Source organism: Atractosteus spatula, chromosome 13 (assembly GCF_055471065.1).
Source record: "Atractosteus spatula isolate fAtrSpa1 chromosome 13, fAtrSpa1.hap1, whole genome shotgun sequence".
In the NCBI taxonomy this organism is placed as follows: domain Eukaryota; kingdom Metazoa; phylum Chordata; class Actinopteri; order Semionotiformes; family Lepisosteidae; genus Atractosteus; species Atractosteus spatula.
This window is the reverse complement of record NC_142718.1, coordinates 426,577-439,904: the sequence shown is the minus strand read 5'-3', so window position 1 is coordinate 439,904 and position 13,328 is coordinate 426,577. Positions and strand designations below refer to the sequence as shown.

Genomic DNA, 13,328 nt, shown 5'->3' with positions numbered 1-13,328 from the left:
AAGAGAGAGCGATAATCCCCTGGAACGAGATAGAGGGGTGTCTCTGGTGTCCTTGGAGCAGGAGAGAGAGAGTGTGTGTGTGTGTGTTGACTGTTTCACATTGCTCACTGCCACTCCCTCTTTCTTTCAGAGCAATGACCCCCTGACCTCGGGTTATCTTGCATACCAGCCCCTGCACAGCCAGGTAAGAAATCTCTTTCATTGGGTTGTTTGTATGAGTGTGCTGGGAGTGACAGGGGGAGCAGTTCAAGGTGCTGAGGCAGGTGGACCCAGGTGCTGTGCTGTGTCTGTAACCCCACTGTCACCCTGACACAGGACACAGAGGTGCAGACGTGTTGTTACAGACTGAGTGTCTGTTCAGGAGTGATGATGATGATGAAGGGTGTCAGTGAGGGGCTCTGGGTGACTCTATCCTCTCTCCAGCTCCAGTGTCCAGTCTCTGTCTGTAACCCCACTGTCACCCTGACACAGGACACAGAGGTGCAGACGTGTTGTTACACACTGAGTGTCTGTTCAGGAGTGATGATGATGATGAAGGGTGTCAGTGTGGGGCTCTGGGTGACTCTATCCTCTCTCCAGTTCCAGTGTCCAGTCTCTGTCTGTAACCCCACTGTCACCCTGACACAGGACACAGAGGTGCAGACGTGTTGTTACAGACTGAGTGTCTGTTCAGCTGCTCTACAGGATTGATGATGATGGAGGCCATGTCTTTCTCTTGTCTTGCTGTGCCCCACTGAAGGAGTGGGGTAGTGCTGTGGGCTGTTCTGAGTGTCTCAGGAGTACTAGCTCCTGTTGGTTGCAGTAATGCACAGCGAACACATGAGGGGAGCAGTGTGCAGCTCTGATTGTTCATGTCAATGGCTACTGTCTGAACATGGCTGATCTGTGCTCAGAAGCCGGCCTACTGGAACTCCACCAGACAGGCACTGGGCTGGCCTGCAGGGGGCGCCCTGGCCTCGTGTCTTGTTCAGATCAGCTCTCTCTGCCCCGTGTGCTGCCTGCCTGTCTCTCTCTCTCTCTGCCCCGTGTGCTGCCTGCCTGTCTCTCTCTCTCTCTGCCCCGTGTGCTGCCTGCCTGTCTCTCTCTCTCTCTGCCCCGTGTGCTGCCTGCCTGCCTGTCTCTCTCTCTCTGCCCCGTGTGCTGCCTGCCTGTCTCTCTCTCTCTGCCCCGTGTGCTGCCTGCCTGTCAGAGCTGTGGGTCGCCCCCCGCACCCCGGGGGGCACTCCCTGCTCAGGAATGCTGCTCGGCTGCGCTGGGGGTTCGGGAGCTGCACTGGGTGAGCAGGCCTGGGCGAGTCTGCAGGGCCTGCGGGCGCAGCAGCAGCACAGCTGTGTAGATGAAACCTGATCCACTCATCTGCATCCCCTCACTGCACAATCCCCTCTCCCACTCACTGAGCCTGTCCTCTCTGGGCAGCCGGGTCTGCCTGTGTCCAGTGTCTCTGGCCAGGCTGTGGTCACTGAGCCTGTCCTCTCTGGGCAGCCGGGTCTGCCTGTGTCCAGTGTCTCTGGCCAGGCTGTGGTCACTGAGCCTGTCCTCTCTGGGCAGCCAGGTCTGCCTGTGTCCAGTGTCTCTGGCCAGGCTGTGGTCACTGAGCCTGTCCTCTCTGGGCAGCCGGGTCTGCCTGTGTCCAGTGTCTCTGGCCAGGCTGTGGTCACTGAGCCTGTCCTCTCTGGACAGCCAGGTCGCTGGTTCTCAGGGGTGACTGGGGCTGTAGTGCTCTCTGCTGCATGTTGGTCAGTGGTGTGCACTGGCCTCAGTGGGTCCTGCATGTGTTGTTGGGAGGTGTTTTTCTCTGCACATGGAGGATGTTTTACAGAACTCTGTGCGGGGCTTCTATGGGCTGAGTCAGATGAGCTGATAGTCAGTCCGAGGTTCTGTATGTGTAGCTGGCTGTGTGCCCAGTGTGTTGCTGTTCAGTGTGAAGTGGTACCTGTTTCCCTGAGGTCTGGCTTTTTTCTGGAAAAACTGGACTCTGGTCTTGTCTGGTCTTGTGAGTGTGTGTCAGTGCAGTAGTGTGGGCTACTCCTCTATCAGTGTGTGAGAGTGTGTGTGTGTGTCAGTCAGTGCAGTAGTGTGGGCTACTCCTCTATCAGTGTGTGTGTGAGTGAGAGAGTGTGTGTGTGTGTGTGTGTGTGTCAGTGCAGGAGTGTGGGCTACTCCTCTATCAGTGTGTGTGTGAGTGAGAGTGTGTGTGTGTGTGTGTGTGTCAGTGCAGGAGTGTGGGCTACTCCTCTATCAGTGTGTGTGTGAGTGAGAGAGTGTGTGTGTGTGTGTGTGTGTCAGTGCAGGAGTGTGGGCTGCCTCACCGCCTTGTTGAAGTGCAGCTGTTGCAATGACTTGGACAGTCGCTCCTTCTGAACCTACTGACACACACACACACACACACACACACAGTCGTCCCATCTTGGGTGTGATTTGCTCGGCACACACAGTGTCAAGTCGGTTGGGTGCCTTGTGCGTTGGAGATGATGCCATTTGTGCTCAGAGGTCCTGGGATTTGCGTGTCCTGTCTTGTCGTTGTCACACACGCACACACACACACACACCACTGGACACAAATGGCCAAGCAGACTCCCGGGTCAATGGACCGTGCCTCGCTCCGTCTGCACTACCGGGCTAGAGTACAGCCGGGTGCGCCGGTGAGCCCGGGCTGGTCTGGGGGGCTGTCCCCGCTCGGGAGGCGGGGGTGGGGTGGGGTGGGTGTGGCTCAGCTTAACACACCCTGGCCTGGCAGCTGTGTCTCCAGACAGAGGGAGAGAGGCCTGCAGAGAGACGGGGAGAGAGAGAGTGAGCACAGGGAGAGAGTGAGCCGTGCAGACAGACAGAGCACAGGGAGAGAGTGAGCCGTTCAGACAGACAGAGCACAGGGAGACAGTGAGACGTGCAGACAGACAGAGCACAGGGAGACAGTGAGACGTGCAGACAGTGAGAGCACAGGGAGACAGTGAGACGTGCAGACAGACAGAGCACAGGGAGAGAGTGAGCCGTTCAGACAGACAGAGCACAGGGAGAGAGTGAGCCGTGCAGACAGACAGAGCACAGGGAGAGAGTGAGCCGTGCAGACAGACAGAGCACAGGGAGAGAGTGAGCCGTGCAGACAGACAGAGCACAGGGAGAGAGTGAGCCGTTCAGACAGACAGAGCACAGGGAGACAGTGAGACGTGCAGACAGTGAGAGCACAGGGAGACAGTGAGACGTGCAGACAGACAGAGCACAGGGAGAGAGTGAGCCGTTCAGACAGACAGAGCACAGGGAGAGAGTGAGCCGTGCAGACAGACAGAGCACAGGGAGAGAGTCGGGGGTCCAGGGGGAGGGGGGCAGAGAGGCACATGGCTGGAGTCTGAGGAGCAGTCCACCCAGCCCAGCCGCAGGAGGGAGACAGGGGGAAGCAGACCAGGGACAGGCGTCTGCACGCCTGAGCAATCATGATGGGACTGTACCGCCTGGACTTCCCCGGCCTGCTGTCGGTGAGTGTGCTGCCACTGCTGTTGCTCAGTTCGCCATCGTCTTGTATCGCTGTGGACTGGACATTAGAGATCCACACGGACACCCTTCATCATCATCATCACTCCTGTAGAGCAGCTGAACAGACACTCAGTGTGTAACAACACGTCTGCACCTCTGTGTCAGGAGTGACTGAAGCAGCTGTGGTCTCCAGAGTTAATACCCCCTCAATCTCACATTGAGATGTAAGGACTTGCACAAAGGGTTAATTCACCCCCCCAGGAGCAGCAGCAGGTGCCCACAGCTGTTCTGGTCATTCAGAAAGTGGGGGTGGGGTGTCTGTGGACAGAGGAGGAGCTGTGAAAGACAACCCCTCTCCCTGAGAGAGAGAGGGGTTTACACAGACACACTGACTGGACACTCTCTCTCAGTGCAGTGTTCATGTACTGGAGTGTCCAGTCAGTGTGTCTGTATTAACCCCCCTCTCTCTCAGTGCAGTGTTAATGTACTGGAGTGTCCAGTCAGTGTGTCTGTATTAACCCCCCTCTCTCTCAGTGCAGTGTTAATGTACTGGAGTGTCCAGTCAGTGTGTCTGTATTAACCCCTCTCTCTCTCAGTGCAGTGTTAATGTACTGGAGAGGGGTTCATACAGACACACTGACTGGACACTCCAGTACATGAACACTGCACTGGTGTGTCAGTGTGCTGGACTCCACAGGGACTAGAAGAGTCTAGAGCCTGTGACTGGGCTGTGTCAGTGTGCTGGACTCCACAGGGACTAGAGGAGTCTAGAGCCCTGTGACTGGGCTGTGTCAGTGTACTGGACTCCACAGAGACTAGAGGAGTCTAGAGCCCTGTGACTGGGCTGTGTCAGTGTGCTGGACTCCACAGGGACTAGAAGAGTCTAGAGCCTGTGACTGGGCTGTGTCAGTGTACCTGACTCCACAGGGACTAGAGGAGTCTAGAGCCCTGTGACTGGGCTGTGTCAGTGTGCTGGACTCCACAGGGACTAGAGGAGTCTAGAGCCCTGTGACTGGGCTGTGTCAGTGTACCTGACTCCACAGGGACTAGAAGAGTCTAGAGCCCTGTGACTGGGCTGTGTCAGTGTACTGGACTCCACAGGGACTAGAGGAGTCTAGAGCCTGTGACTGGTCTGTGTCAGTGTGCTGGACTCCACAGGGACTAGAAGAGTCTAGAGCCTGTGACTGGGCTGTGTCAGTGTCCTGGACTCCACAGGGACTAGAGGAGTCTAGAGCCCTGTGACTGGGCTGTGTCAGTGTGCTGGACTCCACAGGGACTAGAGGAGTCTAGAGCCTGTGACTGGGCTGTGTCAGTGTGCTGGACTCCACAGGGACTAGAGGAGTCTAGAGCCTGTGACTGGGCTATGTCAGTGTGCTGGACTCCACAGGGACTAGAGGAGTCTAGAGCCTGTGACTGGGCTGTGTCAGTGTGCTGGACTCCACAGGGACTAGAAGAGTCTAGAGCCCGTGACTGGGCTGTGTCAGTGTGCTGGACTCCACAGGGACTAGAAGAGTCTAGAGCCCTGTGACTGGGCTGTGTCAGTGTGCTGGACTCCACAGGGACTAGAGGAGTCTAGAGCCCTGTGACTGGGCTGTGTCAGTGTGCTGGACTCCACAGGGACTAGAGGAGTCTAGAGCCTGTGACTGGGCTGTGTCAGTGTGCTGGACTCCACAGGGACTAGAAGAGTCTAGAGCCTGTGACTGGGCTGTGTCAGTGTGCTGGACTCCACAGGGACTAGAGGAGTCTAGAGCCTGTGACTGGGCTGTGTCAGTGTGCTAGACTCCACAGGGACTGGAAGAGACTAGAGCCTATGACTGGGCTGTGTCAGTGTGCTAGACTCCACAGGGACTGGAAGAGTCTAGAGCCTGTGACTGGGCTGTGTGCGTCTCCTCTCTGAGAGAGGCCCAGGGGGTGTTTTTCTGGCAGTCTGTCTTGTCAGCAGTGCTCCTGGAGATCGCTGGGCCACACCCAGCAACAGCAGGGCGGGAGAGACAGACTGACAAGACAGGTTTGGGTGTTTCTTTGCGGGTGTTGGATCTCAGCATGCCCGGGTCTGGTCTGGTCTAGACTGCGCTGACAGGGCTGGGGTGCTGCGTGTTTCTAAACAGAATTCCTCTTCTAATGCTTTGGGTGTGTGCGGACAGAATTTGGGGAGCCTTCTGCTGAGATGCTTCTCCGGTGGTATTGAAGTGAAAACATGCAAACTATTAAATATTTGAGCAACAAGACTATCTGGAAAACAGACGTTTTGAGTTCGTTCTTGGGAAACCACACCGTCTCGGTTCAAAGCGTGTTAAAGGGGAGTATCAGCGTTTTAAAGCACCCCGCTGTCCCGCTGCCTTTGTGTGTAGTGTTAGCGTGTCAAATTGCTTAAAGGAGCCGTCTCCTTTAAGAATTCCCTGGGCGTGTTCCTTGCAGACCAATCAGGTCCGTGGAAAAAGCAGGCAGGGCGGGAACAAAGCCTTCTATAGTTAGGGAGGCGGGGAGAAGGGCCAGTGACGATGGCGAAGGGGGGCGTGTTTCCGAGTGAGTGACGGGCGGGGCGGGGCCGGCGGCCCGCACGGCGCAGGGCCGGGAGCGGAGTTTCCGCCGGCGGACGGGCGAGGAAGACGGGCGGAGATGTAGACTGCAGCCGCGGTGCAGAGAGCTGGAGCCGGCAGGAGGGTTCCCTGGGCCTGCAGTTTCCACTGGCACGGTGCGGACTCCAGAGAGTTAGCGCGCAGGTGGCGACCGCTGTCCGGCGGTTCATGGACGGACAGATGGTCTCGCAGGTAACTGGACACCCGCTGCTCCTGTTTCGCGAGCGTGCGCGTCCCCGTGAAGGCAGCGTGCGGACAGTGGCCGGCGTGGTGGTCACTGGCCGGCCTGACCAAAGAAGGGTGTGGACAGGGTCTGGTCTGGTGGTCAGTCTGATGAAAGGAGAGAGTGGACAGGGTCTGGTCTGGTGGTCAGTCTGATGAAAGGAGAGAGTGGACAGGGTCTGTTCTGGTGGTCAGTCTGATGAAAGGAGAGAGTGGACAGGGTCTGGTCTGGTCAGTCTGATGAAAGGAGAGAGTGGACAGGGTCTGTTCTGGTGGTCAGTCTGATGAAAGGAGAGAGTGGACAGGGTCTGTTCTGGTGGTCAGTCTGATGAAAGGAGAGAGTGGACAGGGTCTGGTCTGGTCAGTCTGATGAAAGGAGAGAGTGGACAGGGTCTGTTCTGGTGGTCAGTCTGATGAAAGGAGAGAGTGGACAGGGTCTGTTCTGGTGGTCAGTCTGATGAAAGGAGAGAGTGGACAGGGTCTGGTCTGGTGGTCAGTCTGATGAAAGGAGAGAGTGGACAGGGTCTGGTCTGGTCAGTCTGATGAAAGGAGTGGACAGGGTCTGGTCTGGTGGTCAGTGCTCTTGTCTGGTGTGACAGTTCTGGCTGGCCGAGTGTCCAGTCGTGCGTGTGGGAGGCTGGCAGCTCGCGCCCGGGACCGGCAGTTCCTGTCGGTGACTCACGCCGAGCCCAGGCGCACGCCCGGAGACAGGCAGGCGGCCTGTACGTGTGTGAGTCAGTGTGCGAGTGAGTCAGGGAGCTGGCCTGGCCATCAATAATACATGGGCTCCTTCTCAATATTTCATGGGCTCAGCAGACAGTGTCACGGTGATACCCCGAACCCCCGAGCACAGAGCGAGTCCCACTGTGTCCCTCTGTGTCCCACTCACAGACACGTCAGGGAATTTAACACTCAACCCTTGAGGGCAGTGTCAGTGTACAGTAGTGTGCAGGAGAAGTGTGTGTATTAACCCTCTCTCTCTCTCAGTGCAGTGTCAGTGTACAGTAGTGTGCAGGAGGAGTGTGTGTATTAACCCCTCTCTCTCTCAGTGCAGTGTCAGTGTACAGTAGTGTGCAGGAGGAGTGTGTGTATTAACCCCTCTCTCTCTCAGTGCAGTGTCAGTGTACAGTAGTGTGCAGGAGGAGTGTGTGTATTAACCCCTCTCTCTCAGTGCAGTGTCAGTGTACAGTAGTGTGCAGGAGGAGTGTGTGTATTAACCCCTCTCTCTCTCAGTGCAGTGTCAGTGTACAGTAGTGTGGAGGAGGAGTGTGTGTATTAACCCCTCTCTCTCTCTCAGTGCAGTGTCAGTGTACAGTAGTGTGCAGGAGGAGTGTGTGTATTAACCCCTCTCTCTCTCAGTGCAGTGTCAGTGTACAGTAGTGTGGAGGAGGAGTGTGTGTATTAACCCCTCTCTCTCTCTCAGTGCAGTGTCAGTGTACAGTAGTGTGCAGGAGGAGTGTGTGTATTAACCCCTCTCTCTCTCAGTGCAGTGTCAGTGTACAGTAGTGTGCAGGAGGAGTGTGTGTATTAACCCCTCTCTCTCTCTCAGTGCAGTGTCAGTGTACAGTAGTGTGCAGGAGGAGTGTGTGTATTAACCCCTCTCTCTCAGGGCAGTGTCAGTGTACAGTAGTGTGCAGGAGGAGTGTGTGTATTAACCCCCTCTCTCTCAGTGCAGTGTCAGTGTACAGTAGTGTGCAGGAGGAGTGTGTGTATTAACCCCTCTTTCTCAGTGCAGTGTCAGTGTACAGTAGTGTGCAGGAGGAGTGTGTGTATTAACCCCCCTCTCTCTCTCAGTGCAGTGTGAGTGTACAGTAGTGTGCAGGAGGAGTGTGTGTATTAACCCCTCTCTCTCTCTCAGTGCAGTGTCAGTGTACAGTAGTGTGCAGGAGGAGTGTGTGTATTAACTCTTCTCTCTCTCAGTGCAGTGTCAGTGTACAGTAGTGTGCAGGAGGAGTGTGTGTATTAACCCCTCTGTCTCTCAGTGCAGTGTCAGTGTACAGTAGTGTGCAGGAGGAGTGTGTGTATTAACCCCTCTCTCTCTCTCAGTGCAGTGTCAGTGTACAGCAGTGTGCAGGAGGAGTGTGTGTATTAACCCCTCTCTCTCAGTGCAGTGTCAGTGTACAGTAGTGTGCAGGAGGAGTGTGTGTATTAACCCCTCTCTCTCTCAGTGCAGTGTCAGTGTACAGCAGTGTGCAGGAGGAGTGTGTGTATTAACCCCTCTCTCTTGCTCTGCAGGGAGCTCAGGACTCAGCAGGGGGTTCAGAGGGCCTGGTGCCCCCTCCTTTCCCCTCATTCCCCCCACCACCACCCCCCCAGAACGGGCTGAGCTCGGAGTTTGGGGCACCACAGGGTGGGATGGGGCTGTACGGCAATGGGGGTCCAGGAGGGCCCACAGACCAGGGACCAGGAACCAGCAGCACATGTGCTGCTAATAACACAGCAAACTCAGCAGTGAGTATCAGACTCTGTCACTCTGCTGTTTCCATCAATATGAATCGTTCAGTAATCTCTTTCTCTTACTATGTACCATTGTGTGCAGTAGGTGTGTGTATTAACCCCTCTCTCTCTCAGTGCAGTGTCAGTGTACAGTAGTGTGCAGGAGGAGTGTGTGTATTAACCCCTCTCTCTCTCAGTGCAGTGTCAGTGTACAGTAGTGTGCAGGAGGAGTGTGTGTATTAACCCCTCTCTCTCTCAGTGCAGTGTCAGTGTACAGTAGTGTGCAGGAGGAGTGTGTGTATTAACCCCTCTCTCTCTCAGTGCAGTGTCAGTGTACAGTAGTGTGCAGGAGGAGTGTGTGTATTAACCCCTCTCTCTCTCTCAGTGCAGTGTCAGTGTACAGTAGTGTGCAGGAGGAGTGTGTGTATTAACCCCTCTCTCTCAGTGCAGTGTCAGTGTACAGTAGTGTGCAGGAGGAGTGTGTGTATTAACCCCTCTCTCTCTCAGTGCAGTGTCAGTGTACAGTAGTGTGCAGTAGGTGTGTGTATTAACCCCTCTTTCTCTCTCAGTGCAGTGTCAGTGCACAGTACTGTGCAGGAGGAGTGTGTGTATTAACCCCTCTCTCTCTCAATGCAGTGTCAGTGTACAGTAGTGTGCAGGAGGAGTGTGTGTATTAACCCCTCTCTCTCTCAGTGCAGTGTCAGTGTACAGTAGTGTGCAGGAGGAGTGTGTCTATTAACCCCTCTCTCTCTCAGTGCAGTGTCAGTGTACAGTAGTGTGCAGGAGGAGTGTGTGTGTTAACCCCTCTCTCTCTCAGTGCAGTGTCAGTGTGCAGGAGGAGTGTGTGTATTAACCCCTTTCTGTCTCAGGGCAGTGTCAGTGTGCAGTAGTGTGCAGGAGGAGTGTGTGTGTTAACCCCTCTCTCTCTCAGTGCAGTGTCAGTGTGCAGGAGGAGTGTGTGTATTAACCCCTCTCTCTCTCAGTTCAGTGTCAGTGTGCAGGAGGAGTGTGTGTATTAACCCCTCTCTCTCAGTGCAGTGTCAGTGTGCAGGAGCAGCGTGTGTATTAACCCCTCTCTCTCTCAGCAGACTGATGGTGTGGCTCAGACAGATGGACAGTGTGTCCAGTCTCAGTCTGTGGGGGGCGAGTCCCAGGATTCCAAGATGACCCCTAAACGGCTGCACGTCTCCAACATCCCTTTCCGTTTCCGGGACCCGGATCTCCGCCAGATGTTTGGGGTGAGAGAGCAGTGCGGGAGGGGTCAGTGTTTGGGGGGGTGTTCTGTTTTGGGGTTTTGGGGTGCGGCTGTGCCTGACTGTCCCGCTGCTTCTATTTCTCAGCAATTCGGGAAGATCCTGGATGTGGAGATCATCTTCAACGAACGAGGCTCAAAGGTAGGAGGGCGTGCCCGTGACCCCTCTCCCTCGTGCCAGCTGCTGAGCGGTTCGGACCGGCACTGGTGCCTGGACCGCACCAGCAGGAGGGGTGGCAGGACTGGCTGGGGGTGCTGGGGTGACCCCCTGGGAGGCAGACGCCAGTCTTCACCGTGGCACTGCTGCAGGATCTGTCCTGGGTTCAGGAGAGGTGCATGCTGGGAGGGTTCTCTGACCCCGTGCTGGTCCTGTCGCACTCAGGGCTGGGGTTCAGGAGAGGTGCATGCTGGGAGGGTTCTCTGACCCCGTGCTGGTCCTGTCCCAGTCAGGGCTGGGGTTCGGGAGAGGTGCATGCTGGGAGGGTTCTCTGACCCCATGCTGGTCCTGTCGCACTCAGGGCTGGGGTTCAGGAGAGGTGCATGCTGGGAGGGCTCTCTGACCCCGTGCTGGTCCTGTCCCGGTCAGGGCTGGGGTTCAGGAGAGGTGCATGCTGGGAGGATTCTCTGACCCCGTGCTGGTCCTGTCCCGGTCAGGGCTGGGGTTCAGGAGAGGTGCATGCTGGGAGGATTCTCTGACCCCGTGCTGGTCCTGTCCCGGTCAGGGCTGGGGTTCAGGAGAGGTGCATGCTGGGAGGATTCTCTGACCCCGTGCTGGTCCTGTCCCGGTCAGGGCTGGGTGTCTCTGGGGGGCGGGGGGCGTTGTGAGTTTGAAGTAACGCACAGTCTTCTCTGTCCTGTTGTGCAGGGCTCGGCGGGATGTGAGTATTGGGGGGGTCACTCGGGGTCATTGTGGCTTGGCATGTTGCTCTTTCAATCAGATTAACCCATTGACCTCTTCATAGTTAATTATCTCAAGCAGTGCTTTTGGTTCTGATTTGTTCTGAATTCAAGAATTTATTTTATTTTTAATGTTGTGCATGTTGTGTTCTCTCCACTCCCTCTCCCTACGTCCCTCCCCCAATACTCTCCTCCTTCCCTCAATACTCTCCAAATACTCTAATACTCTGTTCCTCCCTCAATACTCTCCAAATACTCTGCTAATACTCTCCTCTCCCCCCCTTAATACTCTCCAAATATTCTGCTAATACTCTCCTCCCTCCCTCAATACTCTCCAAATACTCTGCTAATACTCTCCTCCCTTCCTCAATGCTCTCCGAATACTCTAATACTCCCCTCTCCCTCCCTCATTACTCTCAAATACTCTGCTAATACTCTCCACCCTCCCTCTCTCAATACTCTCCAAATACTCTGCTAATACACTCCTCCCTACCCCCCTCAATACTCTCTCAATACTCTGCTAATACTCTCCTCTCCCTTTCTCCAAATACTCTGATAATACTCTCCACCCTCACTCTCTCAATACTCTCCAAATACTCTGCTAATACTCTCCCCCCTCTCTCTCAATACTCTCCGAATACTTTGTCAATACTCTCCAAATACTCTGCTACTCTACTCCCTGCCCCCCTCAATACTCTCCAAATATTCTGCCACTGCTCTCCTCCCTACCCCCCTTAATACTCTCCAAATACTCTGCTAATACTCTCCTCCCTTCCTTAATGCTCTCCAAATACTCTAATACTCTCCTCTCCCTCCCTGAATGTTCTCCCTCTCTCAATACTCTGCTAATATTCCCCTCCCTCCCTCTCTCAATACTCTTCATCCCTCCCTCCCTCCCTCTCTCGATACTCCACTCCTCCCCTCTCCGGTTGGGGCATGCAGGGGTTCGGGTTTGTGACGTTTGAGTCGAGCGCTGACGCCGAGAAAGCGAGGGAGCGCTTACACGGAACGCTGGTGGAGGGACGCAAAATTGAGGTGCATGTCTCCCCCTGTCTGTCCACTGTGACTGTCCAGTCCTGTAGCGCATGAGTGCACACGAGTCCTGCATGGGTTTACAACACACGCACACGCACACGCACACGCACACGCACGAGTCCTGCATGGGTTTCCAACACGCACACGCACACGCACACACACACGAGTCCTGCATGGGTTTCCAACACACGCACACGCACACGCACAAGTCCTGTATGGGTTTACAGGACACGCACACGCACAAGTCCTGCATGGGTTTACAGGACACACACACGCACACACACGAGTCCTGCATGGGTTTACAACACGCACACGCACATGCACGAGTCCCGCATGGGTTTCCAACACACGCACACATACACGCACAAGTCCTGCATGGGTTTACAGGACACGCACACACACACGCACACGCACAAGTCCTGCATGGGTTTACAGGACACGCACACGCACACACACGAGTCCTGCATGGGTTTACAACACGCACACGCACACGCACGAGTCCGGCATGGGTTTCCAACACACGCACACACACGAGTCCTGCATGGGTTTACAGGACACGCACACGCACACATTCTCGTGACTGAGCTGCTGTACCCCTGCATGTGTGTCTTGCACTCCAGAGGTGGTTGCACACACGACAGTGTTCTGGGCCCCATGTTTGTGTTCGGCTGCTGGGCTGTGAAAATGCACGGGTCGACCTCGGTTCCTGCCCAGGCAGCACTCCGGCGAGAGTCCAGTGTTGTTTCCTGTGTGATTCTGATCTGCCCCTCCCTGCCTGCGAGCTGTGACTGAAGGTCCCGTTTGTCTAGATGCTGCCGACTGCTTCTCGAACCGTGACGCCCGTTGTCTCTCGCAGACACAGACCTGGCTCCCGGTGCAGAGCGGTCTGATCCACTCCAGGTCTTCCTGCGCCCCGCTCTGACGCAGCAGAGGAGCCCGTGCTGCGGCCCGTAGCCCCTGGTGTTGCTGCTGTCCCGGCGCCACAGCTGCCGTCAGACCTGGAGTGGATCAGCCTGCCCCGCGCTGGGAGCCTCCGGTTCTGCCCCTGCGGTCCTGCATGGCTCCGGTCTGCTGCATGGCTGTGCCTGGTTCTGTTCTGCATGGTCCGGCCCGCCTGCCCTCGGGTCTCGCCGTTGCGGGGGTGCGTGGTGGGGTCACTCAGCCTGCTCCGGGGCTGTTACCATGGGAACGAGAGAGAGAGACGGACACAGTGCACAGCCCATCTCTCCTGACCGCTCTGTCTGGGGTCCCCCGACTGCACCCCTCTTCCCCGCCCCAGCCCCCCCCTCTCAAGTCCCACGCCTTCTCTCACAGCACGGCAACTCTTATCAGCACCAGCCAGGTCTGCTATTGCTTTATTGCTTCTGTCTCCCTGCCTGAGTGCCCCCTTCTGGCTGCGTGTGCCATCTCTCTCTGCCTCTGTCTGTCCGCCTGTCTGT

The 13,328-nt window shown here is 56.0% G+C and overlaps 1 protein-coding gene across 5 annotated transcripts in view; it reads left to right on the top strand.

The window, feature by feature from the left end:
* Window positions 1-13,328, top strand: part of rbfox2 (RNA binding fox-1 homolog 2) — a 35,451-nt gene that overhangs the window by 7,822 nt on the left and 14,301 nt on the right. For 3 of the 5 annotated variants that reach the window (XR_016093921.1, XM_088930872.1, XM_088930870.1), the window contains exons 2-6: window positions 131-184; window positions 8,505-8,720; window positions 9,791-9,943; window positions 10,046-10,099; window positions 11,797-11,889. Coding sequence is in view for 4 of the 5 variants with exons in the window: in XM_088930872.1 (XP_088786998.1) it covers window positions 131-184; window positions 8,505-8,720; window positions 9,791-9,943; window positions 10,046-10,099; window positions 11,797-11,889 (570 nt within the window). In the remaining variant the exon portion in view is untranslated. The remainder of the gene's footprint in view (window positions 1-130; window positions 185-8,504; window positions 8,721-9,790; window positions 9,944-10,045; window positions 10,100-11,796; window positions 11,890-13,328) is intronic. The other 2 variants (XM_088930871.1, XM_088930873.1) reach the window with 2 other exon arrangements.